At 44.3% G+C, this 22,441-nt stretch overlaps 1 protein-coding gene across 1 annotated transcript in view; it reads right to left on the bottom strand.

The window, feature by feature from the left end:
• Window positions 1–968: 968 nt before the first annotated feature.
• map2k6 (mitogen-activated protein kinase kinase 6) overlaps window positions 969–22,441 on the bottom strand; it is a 30,762-nt gene continuing 9,289 nt past the window's right edge. Inside the window, exons 2-12 of the mRNA XM_010899508.5 lie at window positions 19,197–19,260; window positions 16,816–16,864; window positions 15,707–15,820; window positions 14,367–14,486; window positions 12,845–12,961; window positions 12,266–12,317; window positions 11,072–11,199; window positions 10,461–10,538; window positions 8,665–8,804; window positions 6,529–6,574; window positions 969–6,278 (exon numbers count right to left, since the gene is read on the bottom strand). Coding sequence (XP_010897810.5) covers window positions 6,201–6,278; window positions 6,529–6,574; window positions 8,665–8,804; window positions 10,461–10,538; window positions 11,072–11,199; window positions 12,266–12,317; window positions 12,845–12,961; window positions 14,367–14,486; window positions 15,707–15,820; window positions 16,816–16,864; window positions 19,197–19,260 — 986 coding nt within the window. The 3' untranslated portion in view covers window positions 969–6,200. The remainder of the gene's footprint in view (window positions 6,279–6,528; window positions 6,575–8,664; window positions 8,805–10,460; window positions 10,539–11,071; window positions 11,200–12,265; window positions 12,318–12,844; window positions 12,962–14,366; window positions 14,487–15,706; window positions 15,821–16,815; window positions 16,865–19,196; window positions 19,261–22,441) is intronic.

Here is a 22,441-nt window from a genome sequence, read left to right as displayed (position 1 = left end):
CAAACACCTCAACAAACCGATCACGTGAGACCGTCCATCCTGACAACGCAACACGAACAGGCATGCCCAGCTACGTAGGAACGGTTCAGCTTTCATACTCTGACGTGACATAAACAGCCTTGATGGCTACACAGCTCAGCTGATGCAAAACATTCAAGCAGAAGGCTTTGTGCTGTAATATGTGTGAAAACAGAAGCGTAGCACTGGAGAAACCCTTTAGATTATATCTTGTTACCCAGACACACAGAGGCGCACACAGACAGCAGATACCCATTTTATATTGTTTGGCAAGAACAATAAAGAATATAACCGTGATGTGGTGTTGATTTACTGCCTCTGCGAAGTAGACAGCCGCTCTTCCTCCATCATCAACAGTGGAAACAGAGTATGGACCAAAGAAAATGTTATTTCCAGTTTGGGAATTCATCATGTCACTTAAATAAGAACAAAAGGATGAGAATGACTGAGACAGGAACAACTTCCTATAATCGTTAGCTTTCCGACTATGTGACTCATCATTACCTGTCTGACCTATCATGACTGGCCATTACAATTCCCCCAAATAGGTCTGATCAACACAGCATCCCTACATACATTGCTAACAAAAAGAAATTCCCAATTACAAAGTAGCGGGATGAAGGAAGTGGGGTGAATGAAGTCGGGTGAAGACAGGGAAATGATGCGATAAGGCAGAACGAATAGTTTCTTTAGTGGACTGAACGTTTTACACTGTTACGTCCTCCAGACCCACAGGGACAGAACTTCATCAGCAGGTGGCTCATACAACCAACCCACAAATAGAATCACTGACGAGAACAGAGATGCATGTGGATGTGAACACACACACACACACACACACACACACACAGAGATACACACTCACACACACAGATACACACGCACACGCACACACACACACACACAGATACACACACACACACACACAGATACACAAACACACACACAGATACACAGACACACACACGCACATACACATACACACGCACGCACACAGATACACACACACAGATACACACACACACAGATACACATGAGGCAGGAAATCCCTCTACCAGGTCAAGCTTGCTGGGACAGCATGGTGTGTGAGTGTGTGTGCGTGTTTCATTTAACTTGCGGGGACCAAAAAGTCCTGCAAAGATAGTAAAACAGGGCTTATTATTATTATTATTTGACTTAATGGGGACAATTTGACACCTGGGAGTCAGATCAGGATTTGAATTACGGTTAGAGAGTTAGATATAGTGATAGAGTTAGATATAGTCAGGGTTAGATATAGAGTTTGGGATAGGGTGTGTGTGTTTTAGAGACAACTGGTTTTATTATCTTCTGGGAGTTTGCAGTGCAGGAACAGATAGCACTGCCCCACAGCCAATCCACGAACGGTACTCAACATCTCCCACACCACCCACGCACAAACAAAACACACATTCACTCTCTCTAATTGCGGAGGGCTGCATTCAATCAGATTTATACCCCTACCCACACACACACACACACACACACACACACACACACACACACACACACACACACACACACACACACACACACACAACGTTATATCATACTTACATTACAAAGCCACTTTCCAATAAAAGCCACAATGTAGAATATATATATATATATATATATATATATATATGTATATATAAAATCTATACAAAAAAAAAACTCTCTGGTTATCCATTGATCCCTAACTAAAGATGTAATATTCACAACTGTGTGACAGAAACACAAAAACAATCGTCTGCACCTTTTCGTATCTCATTTGAATCAACCTCAACAACGTGTGTTATCTGGTGTTGAATCAACTCTTGAGAGTAACTCTTACAGAGTGTTTGTTTAGAGCTGTAGACGTTCCCACCCTTTCTCAGTGTTAGGGAATTTCAAGGTGTAGTGTTACAGTATCTTGTTTTGGGTGTTGCTTGAACATTTTAGGGTGTGAAGCATTCTTTTCCTATTTATGAGATGCTTTTTGATTGTACTGTCCAATAACCACGGCCCTCCTATTACTTTATGTAAACCTTTAGTAAATGAAAACAGTCACCACACAATCTGCCCCAAGAAAATGACTAAACTGACACTTCCTTTAACCAAATGCAAAAAGCACTGATGCTAACGATGCTGAAGGTTTTGACACACAACTCACAGACTACAGCCTTCACAGTTCAATATAATCACAGACTACAGCCTTCACAGTTCAATACAGTCACAGCAGCATGCAGTTTCAGTGTCTGAAGAGGAATTGAAAGATTCAAAAACTACTAATATAAAATGAGAATCTGTGTAAACCCAGACCCAAACTGTATTTGACCACATAACCCATCATTAGTTACCGACAGTACTAAAGCAAAGCAAAGGATACATCTTTGTACTCCCAATCAAGTCAAGTGTGACCTGTTTTCTATAGAAACTTAGAACAATCCAGACTTGCTTAGTAAAAATGATCTATAATGGACACGCAACATGAGCCCCATTTGTTTACAGGTGGTTGTTGACTAATATCTGAAACCAAAACCAAATCACCCTCGGGCCTGGCCATCTGAAAGACATCAGCAGACAGGGACAACGTCACTAAGAGTCTGTGTTCTTCTACGAGCCACTTATTACCTGAAAGGGGATGCGCTCTTGGCATGCAGAACCAAGTCTAATTCACCAGCTACTTCATTTGATGATAAAAGTCTGCCACAGAAACATGTTGTTGGTCATCAGTGGTTTCAGACACAATGTCCCCGACTTAAGACTCTGTCCACAGTCTGAACAAGTGTTCTCCAGCTCTAGAAACTGGCGATTTGACACACTGGTTAAAGGAATTGGAGAGATAATGAGAGAATATTCAAGGAATGAAGCGACAGGGCTTAGTTGGAAACTGGCTAAGACATCAGTCGGTGGGTTTTTTCACCCGACTAATTGGTCTTTTGAGCAATCTGATCATCTCTGATAAAGATCAGATGTGAAAGGTCTGATGGGATTGGTCACACTAGAGCTCGAGGATATTACCGTGACACACCGGACTGGACAGAGACCAGCGTTAGCAAGAAGGGGAATATGTGCATGCATCCGTACATCGTCCGTCAGACGTTACGCCTGAAAAACATCCACCACAGGAAGGAGAAAAAAAAATTATGAAAGACAAAATTCTTAGTTGAGGGAGATGGGTGGAGATGAGGACACAAAGGCATTAGTTTTGCTTGTGCCACTGAAAAGCCATGAAAAAAGTCAGACTTGTGACTTAAATCCTGTGGTCCTGTAATCCATCTAATCAAATCTAATATTACCGAATAGGACCAGCAGAAGGTCATGGTTACGAAAGACAGCTATGATGTAACAGGCTTACCTTTGCCAAAAAAGTTCAAAAACAGACACTGTTCTTTAAAACCTCAGTGGCTTCCATAAGGTGCTGGAGAAAAATCTGTGCCAAACTTTCTGTAAACAGACCCCAGCAGGTGTATTGCCTGTACGTCAAGGGTACCACTGGCAAGGTGATGCCAAGGACTGAGGACGTCCATCACTGTGGAAACCAGGGGTCTGATAATGGAAGATGTAGAAACAACACACGTCAGAGAGACATTTCTCAGGGTCAAAATTTGTCAGATTTGACTTCCACATTTCACCAAGTCCATACTAATAGAAGCGGAGACCGCCACAACTACCGCCAGATGGAAAATGAGGTTAACCGCCTTGCTCAAGGACAGAACAACTCTTGTTTCCCCACCTTGCTGGCTGGCGTTACAACAAGGCCTCCTGACTCAGAAAGGAAGGGCAGGAAAGGTTTCATGGGGCCAAGGCTGAACGTTGCGACAAACGCACAGTGTTTGTAGAGTTCACAGAACAACCTGGTTCAACATCAAGGTGCTCCAAAGTTGAAAATAAAAGTTGACGCAGATCATTGTTTTCTCATTGAGCAAGACATATTCAGCTAAAAGGACTGTTGAAAGTTTCAATATCAGAACACACAAAAGCAGACTGTAACCAACTGTGTTTACAGAGAACGGGGTATTTCATTTATGCAGAAGGATAGATCAGCACCCGAACATGTCAAGTGTTTCCACTGATGACATCGTGAGAGAGGAACTTGCATAATCAAATCTAGAAAGAGTCCACAGGCACCGCCGAGCCTCTTGCCCATCACCCTGAAAGCAATAGAAACCAACATCGACCCCATGCACAGCCTCAAGCACTGCCAGAACAAAGCAACTACCAAGGCTTCTGTCTAACTAGAGTGCTAGGAGAACAAAACAATGTCTTGTGTTTTCAAATTCCACATAAATTACTTGTATTTTTTTTCCATGGTACAGGATGTGTTCTTTCCACTTAAAAGCAGCACAAACCACAATCTATAGAAGCTGGGTTTGGCCTAACGGGATCGCTGACAGGGGTTGAGAGGCAGCATGTGTACTAACAGGTTTGCAACCTGAGGCAATATAATGTGATTTTCAGCCCAGGAAGGAGTATGCTATTATTTAGAAAATGAGTTGGCATCGACATTGTTAATTACTAAAATAATCCTGTCCAAGGCCCCTATGAAGCCAATGTTTCAGTTTTCAATTGACTAATGGGGATTGTTTCGGTTTTCAAATTAGCTAATGGAAAATAGAGGAAATTCTTATCTCCTCCTCTGAATTTGCTTCTTATCTTCCCCTCAGTTATTATTTTCCTCTTCTTCTCATGTTAGTTCCAGACAATTCTTCACTATCCTGCCACATCAGGTTAGCTGCTAAGTAATGTGAGTTCAGTAACGAAAGCAACCTGTGTAAGCTAACAGTTCTTCTGCATGGTCTTGCAGAGTCAAACCAATGCTTCACACATCTCCAGGGTGCTCTAGAGCCAAAAAGAGTTCCCCTTAAAATTGAGAAAAATGACCTGGACTGTACAGAAAGCCCGGCTGAGAGAACAGAAATGTGGGGTGACTGTGTTGTCTTGTTTACTGTCAAAAGCAATTTTGTTTTCTGACATTCAAGAGAGGTACATTTAAGGTTTGGTTGAGGGTGACTATTTCAGAAAAGCACTGACTTTAAAGTGTGACGCACAAATACTGCAAATTCACAACTATCCACACACATGCTGCACACACACACACACACACACACACGTTTCCTATTGTTAATGTCAAGTTTTCAAAGAGAAAACAGTAGTTGTAAGAAACACTGACACTGCAGTCTACAGTAAAGGGTATATATTTGTTTTAAAGACAATAATATTATTAATATTAATAACAGTTAACTAGCATTTCCAGTTCTAATTGAACATGGAGTGGAGAGTGTCTTGTGATTGGCTCAAAACATAAGAACATTAAGGAAGAGACCAGGTAAGGATTCACAACACACTGTCAACACTCACACACGCATAACACACACAGAAGGCCCCCAGGCACACTCACACACACACTCCTAAGTCACTCTCTCTCTCACACACACACACACACACACACACACACAGAGCCCACTACGGAACGTTAGTGTGTAGTACCGTTCTATGACGAACACACTGCAGTTGGGACCGAGGTGTCCGGCTGGACAGACCAGTGTACTGCTCAGCCAGTGGTCAGTCAGCTAACATGACTCCCTCTGAAACCGCCAATCCAAGGGGACTAAAACCCATTCCATGCTGTCAACTAGTAAACCAATGCAATGTTGTCCGTGAGTATATATTACAAACATTTAGATTATACAGATATATTCACTATCCGATTGTGGATTAAAATTAGCTTTTCTGTTTTCCCATGTGGTTTCAAAACATGTTTTAGGGATCAGCCAATAGGTCGGGGTAAAATCCACACATGCCTTAATCCACTGATTGACTAACAAGGTGTACAGTAAAACAGGTGGGCGGGGCACTAATGTAACTATATGTAAATTGATCCGGGTTACTCATGAAGCGGATCTCCATTCAATGTTACAGGAATTGACCCATCCTGCCGCCCTGCCTATATTGAATATGTGAGGACCTGGAGGCCTTGAGAACTCCTCCTCCCCCCTCCCTGACCCCCTCCGCGGTCTTCCACCATCCGCCTATGCCATGCCAGAGGGAGGGGTCGGGACCGGGGAGGGGGTGGAGTCCTGCAGGTAACAAGGTTTGCGATTGGTGCTTTTTAAAGTAGGTGTCGTCGTCGTCGTCGTCCCCCCCCCCCCCCGTGGCGGTTGGTCAGAGCGACGGGTTGAATCGGGGTACAGGGCTTGTCAGTCCCCCAGGATGACCGTGACAAAACTGGCCACGTCAGTCTCTTTGGAGTCGTGGGAGATGAAGAAAGGATGTTGCTAGGATGGACAGAAGGAAAGAAAAGAAACAAGAAGACAATTGCAATTTTACATAATTAATGGCACTGATTGGAATTATTGAAGTGGATGAATTATTATAAAGGTCGGGATAGACTAAGCCTGACATCTTGTGGTAAACTGACAGTAACGCAAGAAGGCATGAGCATGATAGAAAAAAAAAATTGTATTAAGAGTTTCAAATCAAGTGTGTGAGTGAATAATGGTAGTTCCAAAGTCAAAACACACCAACCATGAGTTCAGGGTAGTTTGGACGCTCTTTGGAATTCTTCTTCAAGCTGAGAATTAAAAAGGCCAATGACATAAGAGATTACAAACACAACACTCAATGACTCAGAGACCCTAACAACAACATAGATGACTAATATGTGGTGAACGTGATCGCCCTCCACATGAGTACCAGCAAGTGAAATGACCAACTCCCACGTGAAACTGTCGCCAGGGTTAAAAAATGAGTCAAGTTGAGAGAGAGCGTAGGAGAAAGAAGAAAGAGTAGTAGTGTCACATATGAGTAGAGTAGCTAAACCAGAGGATGTAATCAGTGTTTGCATCCTGCCTCTATTTTCCTTCACCCCCCCCCCCCCCACAAGGTATAAAACAATGTAGTGGGTCCAGTGCTGAGAACTCCATTATGAACCACATCTCTACTGGAAAATGATGAGAGTGCAGTGCTGAACATGGCATAAACATCCTGGTTTAATGAATGACTAATCCCATTCATGAGCAATACCAACCCCTAAATCTAGAATAAAGCTAACATTTAAATCTCACATTCTACAGTATATCATAAAACGATGTTCTCACTTTCTGTAACTTGCGACTAAATCTACACAAAAACTCCAGAACACACCTTTTAGACAGTGTTTGAATTCCAAATGTGCGATGAGTGACAAGTTATGAGTGAGACACTGGATCCTTCAAAATATGGTGCACTGGACAGAGAACGGGTTTCCATTTTAAACAGCAACCACCTAACCCCCCCCCCCAAAAAACATTTAGTCCCCCAATGTACCAAATGTGGCTGATAAACAAGGTTACATAATGGGGAACACTGAAATGAATCGTTATGTTCTGTCAGCCCACCTGTACATCAATTTAAAACATGACCAGTTTGAAATATTTGGTGTCAGGGCCGAACAGTTATCGGTACACAAAACAGGCTGGTGTCCAACGTGTGGAATCTATGACTTTGCATTAAATTCTGTTCCGGTCAAGGACACAAGGTTGGGTGGGCGGGGTATCCTACAAAATTGCAGGTCAAATTGTGATTGGTTTACTCTACTGTCATTCCAAAACTGAATCAGAAAAAGATAACAATAATTGAAAAGGTTAAATCAATGAAAAAGATTTGATTAGATTCAACTTTATTTTTGAGTATTAAATAATACAAAATAATAATATAAATAAATGTGTTTGTATCAATCCTTATAAAAGAAAGACCTTTATAGAGTGTGTGGACCTCTCCTAAATAAATGATTCACTCTTTTTCTAGATAGATTAATTGACCTGAACCAAAATCTTACAGCACCTGGCATTCCCAGGCGGTCTCCCATCCAAGTACTAACCAGGCCCAGGGAAGTTTGGCCATAAGCCGATTGGCCGGTTGAAATCTGATTGGCGGTTAAGACCAGTGTTTCTCAATCCTGGGCCCAATCCCTGACCCAAAAGGGATGTTTTTGTTTTTGCCCTAGCACTCACACACCTGATTCAAATTAAAGACTTGATGATAGGTTGATTATGTCAATCAGGTGTGTAAGTGGCAGGGCAACATTTCAATCAGGTGTGTTTGTATGCTAGGGGGGAGAAAAGTGTACTCTTTTGGGTCCCTAGGACCAAGATTGGGAAACACTGGTTTAGACATTTCACAGGTAAAACAGGAAGAATTATCCTTCCTTATTGACCATGATTATGGCCTTTTCTTAATGCCTAACTTGATGTTTAAAAAATAATAATAAGAAAATATTCTTGAGAGATGAGTGGGAGTAGGCAGACGGTGAAATAAGAAAAAGAATATTCATTAGGAAAAATATGTCGGATAAAAAATTTATTTTGAAAAAAAAGAAAACATTTATATAAGATGTGATGTCATTGGTAATAAAGAAGTAAGCTCCAAACCAATTTAAAAAAATACCATTCCACCTCTGGCCTTGGCCAAGAAGCACGTGAGTGGCGACAACAACATCTATAGCCAGCAAGAGCTCAACTCAGCCTCATAGAACAGCCTGGAAACCTTGAGTGAAATCTGATGTGGCAAAAAGCATAAAGAAAATACTCCACTTGACCCCAAACAGCCACCTGGTTCCCGGGACAGACAGCCCAGACCCACCTGGTACAGGGACAGTTATCAGGAGAGGACAGGGAAACATACCACAAGGACGTGAAGTCAACAAATTCAGGGGAGAACTGGTCGGCCGGGAGCTGAGGTGACGGCTCCTCCACCACCTGCTTCAGCTGCTGGAAGGGAGTTCCCCAGGAATCGTAGGGGAAGCGCAGAATGGCCAGCTCAATCTGAAGAGGACCAGGGGATGACAGAACCAACCATCAGACAGGGCACTAGACTCGCCAAGAGCCCCTGGGTTGAGGTCAGGCTATGTTTGACTGTACATAAAATGCAAGACCTACGCTAAATACAATTTAAAATACTGTCCTAGACAGAGTATTACTACCAGAGGCATTTGGAGGCATTTGGAGGAACAATTGTTCTTTGAAACCAAATGGGAGAGACAGAGTCCAGAATGTGCACATGTGAGGCCTAGAAATATTTAGCAGCTCTCTTTATAAAACATTGTTATTATTAATCAGAAAGACACTGTGCATATATTCCTTGAGTAAATATCCATCTTTAATTTTTGGACAGAACTTAAACATGTTTAGCATTCGGTCAAAAATCCTTAGCACGCAAAAAAATACCTGCAACCCCTTGACCCCAAAAGCTGGGTAATTACTTGCAAATGGCTCTCTACAGCAGCATTCTTTAGTTATGTTTTGAGGTATTTTCTTCAGTAAATCAAAGGCATGTTCATTTGGATTTACCCTTTGAGAACGACTTGGCCTGTTAAGATGTTTATATTTCAGATAAATACTCATTGTCTTGCGGTATGATGCTCATTTAAGAGACGTGTGAATGCTAACATCTTTTTTTTAGGGAATCGCCACCTATAAGTTTTGAACCCACAAACTTGACGCTGCTAGCACCATGCCCTTACCAGACGAGCTCCATTCAGCCATTCCTTGAGTTGAGTGCAGACATTTCCTTGTATTTTATCAGATAAGATTCTTCTGCTGCTGCTGTTAGCAGTTACATCATCAAGACATGAGCCAGTTCCAGTGGCAGCTCTGCACGAGCCGTAACACCCGGGTTTCTCTGCCTTCTCTCTGACTGTTCTTTGTCTCAACTGTCCACAAGACCAGATCGTTTTGATATTTTTTAGGGCCATCCTGTTTTTCTGGCTAACAACAAGTTTGCACCATGATTCTAAACGTGTTTTGGGGAAGCCTAAGATTTTGTTTCTCTGATTTACTTTTCTGATTCTTTCTCCTCGCAACAGCTTCCTCAGCTTTCATTGGCACCACTTTGGTCCTCGTAATCAGACGCCAGCAACTGAATCCAAATGCAGATGCAAACCCTAGAATCACAACTACACTGACAGCTCCCTGGCATGAATTAACGAAGCAAACAAACCCACCTGTCTAGTAAGAAAGGGCAGCGAAACCAACTTTTAGCACTCTAAAACGGGAATATGTACAATGAATATCCAGTGATGTGGATGACAAAATACCTCAAATTAAAGCTGTCAGGACATTAACTACAGTCATCGTTTGAATTCAAATCCAAAGTGCTGAAATACAGTAAATAAGTGTTGTCATTTCTAAATGGTAAAACCAATATTTACAGATTCCCTAAAATAAAAGCAAATAATCTAACTCAATACCCCAGAGTAACTGCTTGATTTAAATCCAAACCTTTGAAGTACGAAGTCAAACGATAAAAAAAAAGCTTAAATGTCCCAAAGACCTCAGAGGTCATTAGTGCCTTCACAGCCAAAGTGATAACCCAGTGAGACAAGCCAGTCTTTTCTGCTAAAGGAAATAACTTTGTGTTAAAGTGTTTGCTAAATAAATATTTGTCATGCATAATTACAGTAATGTCAAACCAAGACTCACCATAGTGATTCCCAAACTCCAGATATCTGACTTGACGTTGTAGCCTTTCTGATTTGTCTCCGGGTTGATTCTTTCCGGCTGGACCACACACACACACACACACACACACACACCAGTGACATCACTGATGACATTAGCTGCTCTAGACAACACAAACTCCCGCCTTCATCTACCCCTCTAGAACACACACATCCCTGTCAGCCCTCTTAGCGCTACCACTGCCCCTATAAAAAGGCATCAGCCAGTCAGAAGCTCTGTGGACACTGCCTGGCCACAGAGCAGTTAAAAGCTAGGCAGGGTTATTTAGGGTGTGCCTAATGACGTAGCGGCAACGCGGAGCACTTCGGCATACTGTACACTGTAGTTGGGTCAGACACGCCAGGCAGCCAACTCAACTCAACTCAAACTCCAAGTTGACTTGATGGCGGGAATACATTTAAAGTTGTACTATTTTGGGGATTCATGCTTTACTGGATGGAGGATAGGGGTTGGGAAGGTGGGATGAGATACGGTGCCAGATTAGCAGAACTTCAGTTAAATAATCATCAAGTACTGAATCACTGTAAAAAGCCTAGTTTTTGACATTAGCAGCAATTCTCTCACACACTCACCGCCATGTAGGGCTTGCAGCCGGCATCCATGGTCTTGGCCACAGAGTCCACCAGGTAACCACTGATCCCAAAGTCACACATCTTCACCTGACCCTGAGTGTTAATCAACACGTTGGACGGCTTCACATCTGAGGAGAAAAAGGGAATAGGTGAACAGGGAGAGAAATGAAAAGATGAAAGCGGCGAGAGTTGTGAGACCAACGTGAAAGAGGAACCAAGGAACCTGACAATCAACCAAGTCAGTTACTCCAAAATAGAGCCACAATAGGGCTTCTGTTAGCCAGATACACCCAGCTTTTGGCCGACAAAGAAAATGAAGCTGGGTCAGATAAAAGCTATGGTACATCATCTAATCCAGTATGGACCCACGCTGTATCATCTAGTCCTAAAAAAACATCAAATAAAATCACGTTTTGACTTGGATGTTACACCATATGTATATGTACTAGCTTATATAGCACATGTCTACACTGGACTAAATGAGATGTTTATAGTCTAGACCAATGCGGGCCTGAGGTAAATAATTGACAACAAAAATAAACTAAGATTTATAACCTTTTTTTGAAAACATTTTGGGTTTTTTTCAACCACAGCAAAACAACCGTGAAGTGTATAACTGTCTTTCCACAGTCATCAAAACCCTTCTGCAGCAGTGGGACTGTGGCCATTGGCAAGGCAGGGCTGTCACTTTGTTTTAGTGACCTATTATTATCTTAAATCACTACATGACATGTTAATACAGAAAAAGCCACACAGTGGTCACACTTGGACACAAGAAATCAACTCTCTGACCTTTGGGGAGGCATAGTTTTAAAGTATGGATAGTTGGACATGGGTTCAAAGTTTAACGGTTGAAGGTGTAACCCTCACAGCGTCAGTCATGCAGAACCAGATTAGTGTCCTCATGAGTGTTCACCCAGAGGCTGGACGGTCGGGAGTTTAATCCCAGACCGAATCACACAAAGGCTGTAAAAAAAAAACACAATTTAAAAAGGGACCCAGTGCATCTCTGCTTGGCCCTCGCCCCCATTGAAGAGGTAAATTAGTTGGTAAGACACTGTGATAGACCAGAATCCTGTCCAGCAGGGACACTCAAAAACATGAGGTTCATACCGCTCTTCTTAAAGAACGCAGAGACGTTTAGCACATAATGTCTAATATAAAAAGCTTCTACACAATTGCTGTTGTTCTTACCTCGGTGTATCACGGACAGATTGCTGTGCAGATGTTCCAGAGCCTTCACTATCTAAAACCAGGGAGGTTAGAACAGAACAGACACATCAGCCTTCACTATCTAAAACCAGGGAGGTTAGAACAGAACAGACACATCAGCCTTCACTATCTAAAACCAGGGAGGTTAGAACAGAACAAACACATCAGCCTTCACTATCTTAAACCAGGGAGGTTAGAACAGAACAGACACATCAGCCTTCACTATCTAAAACCAGGGAGGTTAGAACAGAACAGACACATCACAACAGGACACATTTTTTTGTTTGTCCCTAAGCTGTTGGACATCTTTAGTAAGTAAGAAAGCACAGCCAATTTTGAGTCATCCCCCAAGCCTTGCGCATTGTGGAGATGAAGGAACATTTGATTGGTCCAAGCAATAAGGCGGGGTCACTTTCATCTAGCTTCAAAGGGCAAAGTGGAGCGACAACAGTTTGATTACACTGGTCAATTTCTCATATATATCCATAAGGTGTAGGTCTATTTATTACTATCTCTATTATTTATTAGAAATATTGTGTATTGGGCCCTAGTCCTACTCACAGAGACAGCCATCTTCCCCAGGATGTCCTCAGGGATGGTCATGCCTTTATCAATCACCTGCTTGTAGAACTTATCCAGAGAGGTGTCCATCAGCTCCATGCAGATCCAGACATCGCCCTGGGAAAAAGGCCAGGGGTCAGAAGGTCAGACTGGGGCACATGTACGTTTAAAGGGGGTGTGGTTGGACCTGGAAAAGGTATGGGAGTGGAGAGTGGTGGAGGGATGTAGAAACGTGATTCCACAGACCAGGGGATAACGGGAGATGGAAGGAAGAAGAAAGGGATCGAGAGAGAGGGGTGGAGGGATGGAGGGTGGAGGGATGGAGGGGTGGAGGGATGGAGGGGTGGAGGGATGGAGGGGTGGAGGGGTGGAGGGATGGACGGGTGGAGGGGTGGAGGGATGGAGGGGTGGAGGGATGGACGGGTGGAGGGGTGGAGGGATGGACGGGTGGAGGGATGGAGGGATGGAGGGGTGGAGGGATGGACGGGTGGAGGGATGGAGGGATGGAGGGATGGAGGGGTGGAGGGATGGAGGGGTGGAGGGATGGAGGGATGGAGGGATGGACGGGTGGAGGGATGGAGGGATGGAGGGATGGAGGGGTGGAGGGATGGAGGGGTGGACGGGTGGAGGGGTGGAGGGATGAAGGGGTGGAGGGATGGAGGGGTGGAGGGGTGGAGGGATGGAGGGATGGAGGGATGGAGGGATGGAGGGATGGTGAACCGCGTGACGTTAAGGAATGGAACAAGGTAGAGGGGAAGGATTGCAAAAAAATCAAACAGAACCACATTCCACACAGATGGGCTAACAGGAAAGAGCTCTTCCAGCCCACTCTGCAGTTCAAGGATATCCTGTCCAGCGCTGTCTTCCCCTCAGGAGGGAGGGAACTACATCGGGCAACATTGGGATTTGTGCATCTCATAGTCTTAGATGAAATACACGAGGCCCTGTCCTCCCATTTCTATAGAAATATAGCAGAATGTCCCCATATAAACTGAGACAGTAATTACCCTGCAGGGAGACAGTGGTTTCGAAAAGGAATAATGAACTATGTTGCCTGAGTAACCGCTTCTATGAAAATACAGACGACGTCAAATACACACGATTTACTGCGCCGTCTAAAATAAGTTGAGCAAAAAATGGCAGTGTTTGTTTGATTTATAATTGTTGAGAATGCTCAATAAGATGTTTCACTTCAAAATACTAAATAAAAAAGCTCTCCATTACATTATTCGAAAATCTTATTGAACTTGATGGACACCAGCAATCTTGTGCAAGTCTAATCAAGTTGCCTAAAGGGTGAAAATTCAAACAAATTCTGCTCTCCCAGGCAAGGCACTGGTGTCTCTGAAAGGACATTGTAAGGCTCCTCTGTTTCACGTAAGAATTAACAGTAAGAGAACCAAAAGAAGAGTAGATGTTGTGACACATCTTACAGGAACCCAAATACACTTTTAACATCTAATTGGTGTTTGTTGGAAGGCATCTTTGTGATCATACATAAGATCTACATAAATGTAAATACCTCTCTAAAGAGTGCACCATAGAAGGTGACTGTGTATAGACAATCGACTGTCCTCATTGAGATGTCCAGGTCCATCAGCAACCTCTTCTGTTCCTGGGTGTTCACTGTCGCACGGATCCTCTGGGTGGAGGGAGCAGACAGCAAATCAAACATCAACCAATCAGAGAACATCAGTAACATCACAACATCTCCACAGACCCTCCTAAAGAGAACATTATAACATCTCCTCAGACCATCCTAAAGAGAACATTATAACATCTCCTCAGACCATCCTAAAGAGAACATTATAACATCACCTTAGACCCTCCTAAAGAGAACATTATAACATCACCTTAGACCCTCCTAAAGAGAACATTATAACATCACCACAGACCCTCCTAAAGAGAACATTATAACATCACCTTAGACCATCCTAAAGAGAACATTATAACATCTCCTCAGACCATCCTAAAGAGAACATTATAACATCTCCTCAGACCATCCTAAAGAGAACATTATAACATCACCACAGACCATCCTAAAGAGAACATTATAACATCACCTTAGACCATCCTAAAGAGAACATTATAACATCACCACAGACCATCCTAAAGAGAACATTATAACATCTCCACAGACCATCCTAAAGAGAACATTATAACATCACCTTAGACCCTCCTAAAGAGAACATTATAACATCTCCTCAGACCATCCTAAAGAGAACATTATAACATCACCTTAGACCCTCCTAAAGAGAACATTATAACATCTCCTCAGACCATCCTAAAGAGAACATTATAACATCTCCTCAGACCATCCTAAAGAGAACATTATAACATCTCCTCAGACCATCCTGAAGAGAACATTATAACATCTCCTCAGACCATCCTAAAGAGAACATTATAACATCTCCACAGACCATCCTAAAGAGAACATTATAACATCACCTTAGACCCTCCTAAAGAGAACATTATAACATCACCTTAGACCTTCCTAAAGAGGACATTATAACATCTCCTCAGACCCTCCTAAAGAGAACATTATAACATCTCCTCAGACCCTCCAAAAGAGAACATTATAACATCTCCTCAGACCCTCCTAAAGAGAACATTATAACATCTCCTCAGACCCTCCTAAAGAGAACATTATAACATCTCCTCAGACCCTCCTAAACAGAACCTCATAGGTTCTACCTCAACACATTAAAGAGAGCATCAGTGACACCATAACATCTCTTCAGACCTTCCCAAAGAGAACATCATAACATCTACCTAAACCCAATAAAGAGACCATCAGTGACATCATAACATCTCCTCAGACCCTCTCAAAGAGAACGCCAGTAACATCGTAACATCCCTCACCTTGACAGCCATAATCAGGCCACTGGGCATGTGCCTCATCTTGTCCACCACACCATACGCTCCTCTTCCCAGCTCCCCAATCTGTTCCAGGTCATCGGCTTTCACCACAATGTTCTGGCCAGGACAGGGAACTGAGTCAGACTAAACAGAGACTTCTCAAACATGAATGGGACGGTACAGTGACGTAATAAAGGCCCTGGTGAACATTTTCAGGCCTCCCCCCTTTTCCACCCCCTCCACCCCCACTAAATGTCTCCATTCTCACTCTCTTCCATCTTTCCTATCTTCTTTAATCACAGAACACAAATTAAGATTCAGTCACCAGAGGTCATTGGAGGTATTGCTGCCCCACCCTCATGTCGTGCAAACAAACTGAAAGAGCAAAAAATAATAATAAAGAAAAATTCAATCCTAATCTCCTGGGCAACAATGTAATTCTGGATAAGGCTCTCTCTCTTATCCTCTTTGAGAGTTATGTTTCAGCTTAGAGCTATTTCTTTGTTTAAATAACTACTCCAAACAAGTGGTTATCAACAGGGATGGCTTTGAACATTGTGAAAGACCAAAATATAGAATCTTCCAGCTATAACATCAACCACTCATTTTCATCTAAAATAATGAATGGTTCAAGTAAAGAATGGGAAATTGTGTCCTTTTCTCACTTAAAACAAGAACAAAAAAATAAATTCCATGGCTGCCCTGATTTTGACTCCAAGCTAAATTATAAAATAAAAGGCAAAAAATGGCATCTTTGCCAATGGAAAATTCCACTTATTTGTAGAGTTTAAAATAAATATTTATTACTGCCCGTCGTGCAGTAAAGCACATTCCAGTCAGCCTACAATCAGAAGTGTTCAATCCGTTCCGTAATTTTCTCTAAGGCTCCTTCATGGCTCACGGTGCATCAGTTGAGCCAAGTTTTAGCTTTTCTACAGAGCACAGAGCAGACCTTGGACAACCACACCACACAGATGAAAACATATGTTTGTGCATTCATTTTAAATAATGATTTATTCTACGGAACACAACATGAAAAAGAACAGTGGTAGATAAAAGGTAAGTACATGAGAGAACGTAAAAAGATAAAAAGGTCATAAAGTCACTCATACCTTCTCACCAATGGTCACACGAGCTTTCGAATCCAAATCTCTTGGGGGTCTGAAAGGTAATGAAACAGTTAATCTTTTTAAAAAAGATTCACGTGCAACAACATTTTATACATAATGCATTTGTTCATTTAGCCCTTTAAAACATTTAAAAAATAAAAACATGTAAATGCTAGACACTGAGTCTACAATTATCTTGTTTTCACCATGAAAATATACTCCAGCAAATGGTTCCAAAGATAACAGTTTCTGAGGGAATTATCGGTGAGCACATCCCCAAGTCCATCCTGACCTAGCCACCTCTTTCCTCATTTGTCATGAGGTTGAAACAGATCGTTATTGGCTCATACAGCTGCAGGACCATTGCATTGAATTAGCAGAATCATATTAGTATTATGAAGCTTGATTAGAAAACTTTACACCTTCCCATCCTAGAACACCTTCACATCCTAGAACACCTTCCCATCCTAGAACACCTTCACATCCTAGAACACCTTCACATCCTAAAACACCTTCACATCCTAGAACACCTTCCCATCCTAGAACACCTTCACATCCTAGAACACCTTCCCATCCTAGAACACCTTCCCATCCTAGAACACCTTCCCATCCTAGAACACCTTCACATCCTAAAACACCTTCACATCCTAGAACACCTTCCCATCCTAGAACACCTTCCCATCCTAGAACACCTTCACATCCTAGAACACCTTCCCATCCTAGAACACCTTCCTATCCTAGAACACCTTCACATCCTAGAACACCTTCCCATCCTAGAACACCTTCACATCCTAAAACACCTTCCCATCCTAGAACACCTTCCCATCCTAGAACACATTCCCATCCTAGAACACCTTCACATCCTAGAAAACCTTCACATCCTAGAACACCTTCCCATCCTAGAACACCTTCACATCCTAGAACACCTTCACATCCTAGAACACCTTCCCATCCTAGAACACCTTCACATCCTAGAACACCTTCACATCCTATTACCTCGGGTAACATTGCAATTACAGCTCCAGTATTTCCTAATTACACAACAATCATACACACCGATCAGCATTATGACCACTGACAGGGCAAGTGAATAACACTGATAATGTCGTCATCATGGCACCTGTCAGTGGCTGGGATATATTAGGCAGCAAGTGAACATTCTGTCCTCATAGTTGATGTGTTAGAAGCAGGAACAATGAGCAGGTGTGAGGATCTGAGGGACTTTGACAAGGGCCAAATTGTGATGGCTAGACGACTGGGTCAGTGCATCTCCAAAACTGCAGTCCTTGTGGGGTGTTCCCAAGCTTGCAGTGGTCAGTACCTATCAAAAGTGGTACAAGGAAGGAAAAGCGGTGAACCAGTGACAGGGTCATGGGCAGCCAAGCCTCATTGATGCACGTGGGGAACGAAGGCTGGCCTGTGTGGTCCGATCCAACAGACGAGCTACTGTAGCTCAAATTGCTGAAAAAGTTAATGGTGGTACTGATAGAAAGGTGTCAGAACACACAGTGCATCGCAGTTTGTTGTGTATGGGGCTGCGTAGCCACAGACCAGTCAGGGTGCCCATGCTGACCCCTGTCCACTACCGAAAGCGCCTATAATGGGCACATGAGCATCAGAGCTGGATCGCAGAGCAATGGAAGAACGTGGCCTGGTCTGTTGAATCACGTTTCCTTTTACATCACATGGATGGCTGGGTGCGTGTGCCTCACTTACCTGGAGAACACATGGCACCAGGATGTACTATGGGTAGGAGGCAAGCCGGCAGAGGCTGTGTTTGCTTTGGGCAATGTTCTGCTGGCAAACCTTGGGTCCTGCCATTCATGTGGATGTTATTTTGACACATAACACCTACCTAAGCATTGTTGCAGGTCATGTGCAACCTTTCATGGCAACGGTATTCCCTGAAGGCATTGGCCTCTTTCAGCAGGATAATGCACCCTGCCACAAAGCAAAAATTATTCAGGAATGGTTTGAGGAATACAACAACGAGTTCAAGGTGATGCCCTGGCCTCCAAATTCCCCAGATCTCAATCCAATCGAGCATCTGTGGGATGTGCTGGACAAACAAGTCTGATCCATGGAGGCCCCACCTCGCAACGTACAGGACTTAAAGGATCTGCTGCTAACGTCTTGATGTCAGATACCACAGCACACCTTCAGAGGTCTAGTGGAGTCCATGCTTCAACAGGTCAGGGCTGTTTTTGCAGCAGAAGGGGGACCTACACAATATTGGGCAGGTGGTCATAATGTTATGGCTGATGGGTGTATCAGTGTTATTCACTTCACCTGTCAGTGGTCATAATGTTATGGCTGATGGGTGTGAGTATTGTTTTAAAGCAGAGAACAGCGATAATGAGAAGACAGAGGAGGCGTTGCCTTACGTGGCAGTGGGCGGAGTCTGCTCAAACACCTTGGGAGAGAGCTTGAGCCCAGGCTTCCTCTTACCTTTGGATTGAAACACAAAGAACAGCAGAATTAACAAGTATTACAGACACACACACCTAAAAAAAAAGCATCTCACCTGTACAACCAAGTTAGAAAAGCAATGCAGAGGACCTGAATCAACTGTTTATTCCGTTGTTTCTCTCTCCAATAGTCCCCTTACTGTGGTCCCAACATGCAACGCATTTGGACCCCCGATCACTTCCAAAGCCCGAGCCAGCGGGACGGACACTTACGGTGAGATCCAGTGAGTGACTCCAGATCCTAATTGAATGGGACTGGCCCAGTGGCTGTTTGCTGCAGGAGAACAGATATGTTTGCGGTGCTGAACCCAGGCGCGATGGAGCTCTCCTGTCTGGAGACACTCAGCAATCGGAGGGTACAAACAGCTCCATGTCCCGGTAAAAGAGCATTACGGACGCTCCTGAATGTGAGTCTCAGCCAGATTATCTGGTTCAAACATCCCCTGACTGGATCAGGGCAGCTACTCGTGCTAGTTGTTAACAGGCTAGTATCTAAATCTAGATCCTTGATTGGCTAGTATATAAATCTAGGTCCTTGATTGGCTAGTATCTGAATCCAGGTCCTTGATAGGCTAGTATCGGAGACCAATTTCATAACAGAGAAGTACTTGAATCCCGGTTGTAAATTAGCTAGTATTTGAATCCAGGACATGACTAGACTATTTTAATCCACCTCTGCTCTCTACAGGGCTACAAATGTTCAGTGATTAAAGGATAACATGACCTAGCTTTGGTGTGCGTTTTAAAGTGACTAACAACCAATATTTGGAAGAGTTTGAGACATAAGTTTTGAGACTTTACATGGTTGTTGCTTTTACATTTATATCATTCAGAAAAATCAGATCTAACATTTTGGGTTCTACTGGGGTACGACTCATCAGGCATCCTCAGGATTCATTGTTCTTAAAGAATCAATGGCCTAGGCGTACAACAACCCTTTACAGGAAGTACGATGTAATGAATGATGTTGCACCTAAGACCCTAAGACCCACAACGCACTGCAACAACTGTACCATTGTTGTATTTGTAGCCTGTGGCTGACAGTGAACGAAACCACTGTCCATGGACCTCCAGCCGCTAGGGAAAAAACAAGTCAATGAACTCACTCCACTACCACTGTCCCGTTAAAAAACACACACATGTTGCATGAGTATTGTTAGATGAAAGATCCTAGAATCCTTGATGAAATCCAATCTGTAAAACAGCTGGAGAGAGACCAACTGAGCCCTCCCAGTCGGCTGAGCCCTCCCAGGGCGTTGACAGTGTGTCCCTCGGCCCTGCCACCAGGCCACTCCGGGCATCACCGGTCCCATTTTCTAAAGCAGCTTTGTTGCACCCAAATGTCACCCTGGGCCCCTCCCACACGCATGAACATAGACAACAATGGTAGCGGAAAACCAACACTCCACTCTTCCAAAAAGTCAGTGGAACAATCGAAACCATGGACTTTCACTCCACCCACAGTCGGTTTCAAGCTGTGATAATAGCCCCTGTCCTATTCAATGGCCGAGGAGAAATGTTTCTGGACATTTCAGAAATGGAAGGGAGGTGGTGCCTTCCAGGTGGCCAAGAAGCCTAAGCCGTTCTTTCGTGGCACCAAGCTGACAACCATTCTACTCTAGGTTCAACGGTCGTGTTTCTGGGTAGCCCAGTGGGACAGGGAAGAGGAGGTTCTATTCTCTATGACTGACACCCACAGCGCATGGCTCGCCCTGGCAGTTCATCCCAGGCTCGACCTGTGACTACGCATGCCCTTCTGAGCTGGCAGGGAATTCAGCCAGACCTCCCTGGTCCTCAGCCTCTCGTCAGCTCAGTGGGACTGAACAAGATCTAGCAAGAGGCTGCTTTTGACGTGTTCACCGCTACAATTATCACAACGCAGCCTCATAAAGTTGGGCCTCCTTTCATTGTCAGCCTCATGCAGGTGGGCCTCCTATCTCAGGCAGCTTCATGCAGGTGGGCCTCCTATCTCAGGCAGCTTCATGCAGGTGGGCCTCCTATCTCAGGCAGCTTCATGCAGGTGGGCCTCCTATCTCAGGCAGCTTCATGCAGGTGGGCCTCCTATCTCAGGCAGCTTCATGCAGGTGGGCCTCCTATCTCAGGCAGCTTCATGCAGGTGGGCCTCCTATCTCAGGCAGCTTCATGCAGGTGGGCCTCCTATCTCAGGCAGCTTCATGCAGGTGGGCCTCCTTATCTCAGGCAGCTTCATGCAGGTGGGCCTCCTATCTCAGGCAGCTTCATGCAGGTGGGCCTCCTATCTCAGGCAGCTTCATGCAGGTGGGCCTCCTATCTCAGGCAGCTTCATGCAGGTGGGCCTCCTATCTCAGGCAGCTTCATGCAGGTGGGCCTCCTATCTCAGGCAGCTTCATGCAGGTGGGCCTCCTATCTCAGGCAGCTTCATGCAGGTGGGCCTCCTATCTCAGGCAGCTTCATGCAGGTGGGCCTCCTTATCTCAGGCAGCTTCATGCAGGTGGGCCTCCTATCTCAGGCAGCTTCATGCAGGTGGGCCTCCTATCTCAGGCAGCTTCATGCAGGTGGGCCTCCTTATCTCAGGCAGCTTCATGCAGGTGGGCCTCCTATCTCAGGCAGCTTCATGCAGGTGGGCCTCCTATCTCAGGCAGCTTCATGCAGGTGGGCCTCCTATCTCAGGCAGCTTCATGCAGGTGGGCCTCCTATCTCAGGCAGCTTCATGCAGGTGGGCCTCCTATCTCAGGCAGCTTCATGCAGGTGGGCCTCCTATCTCAGGCAGCTTCATGCAGGTGGGCCTCCTATCTCAGGCAGCTTCATGCAGGTGGGCCTCCTATCTCAGGCAGCTTCATGCAGGTGGGCCTCCTATCTCAGGCAGCTTCATGCAGGTGGGCCTCCTATCTCAGGCAGCTTCATGCAGGTGGGCCTCCTATCTCAGGCAGCTTCATGCAGGTGGGCCTCCTATCTCAGGCAGCTTCATGCAGGTGGGCCTCCTATCTCAGGCAGCTTCATGCAGGTGGGCCTCCTTATCTCAGGCAGCTTCATGCAGGTGGGCCTCCTATCTCAGGCAGCTTCATGCAGGTGGGCCTCCTATCTCAGGCAGCTTCATGCAGGTGGGCCTCCTATCTCAGGCAGCTTCATGCAGGTGGGCCTCCTATCTCAGGCAGCTTCATGCAGGTGGGCCTCCTATCTCA

Source organism: Esox lucius, chromosome 6 (assembly GCF_011004845.1).
Source record: "Esox lucius isolate fEsoLuc1 chromosome 6, fEsoLuc1.pri, whole genome shotgun sequence".
Lineage (NCBI taxonomy): Eukaryota > Metazoa > Chordata > Actinopteri > Esociformes > Esocidae > Esox > Esox lucius.
This window is presented reverse-complemented; position numbering and strand designations above follow the sequence as displayed.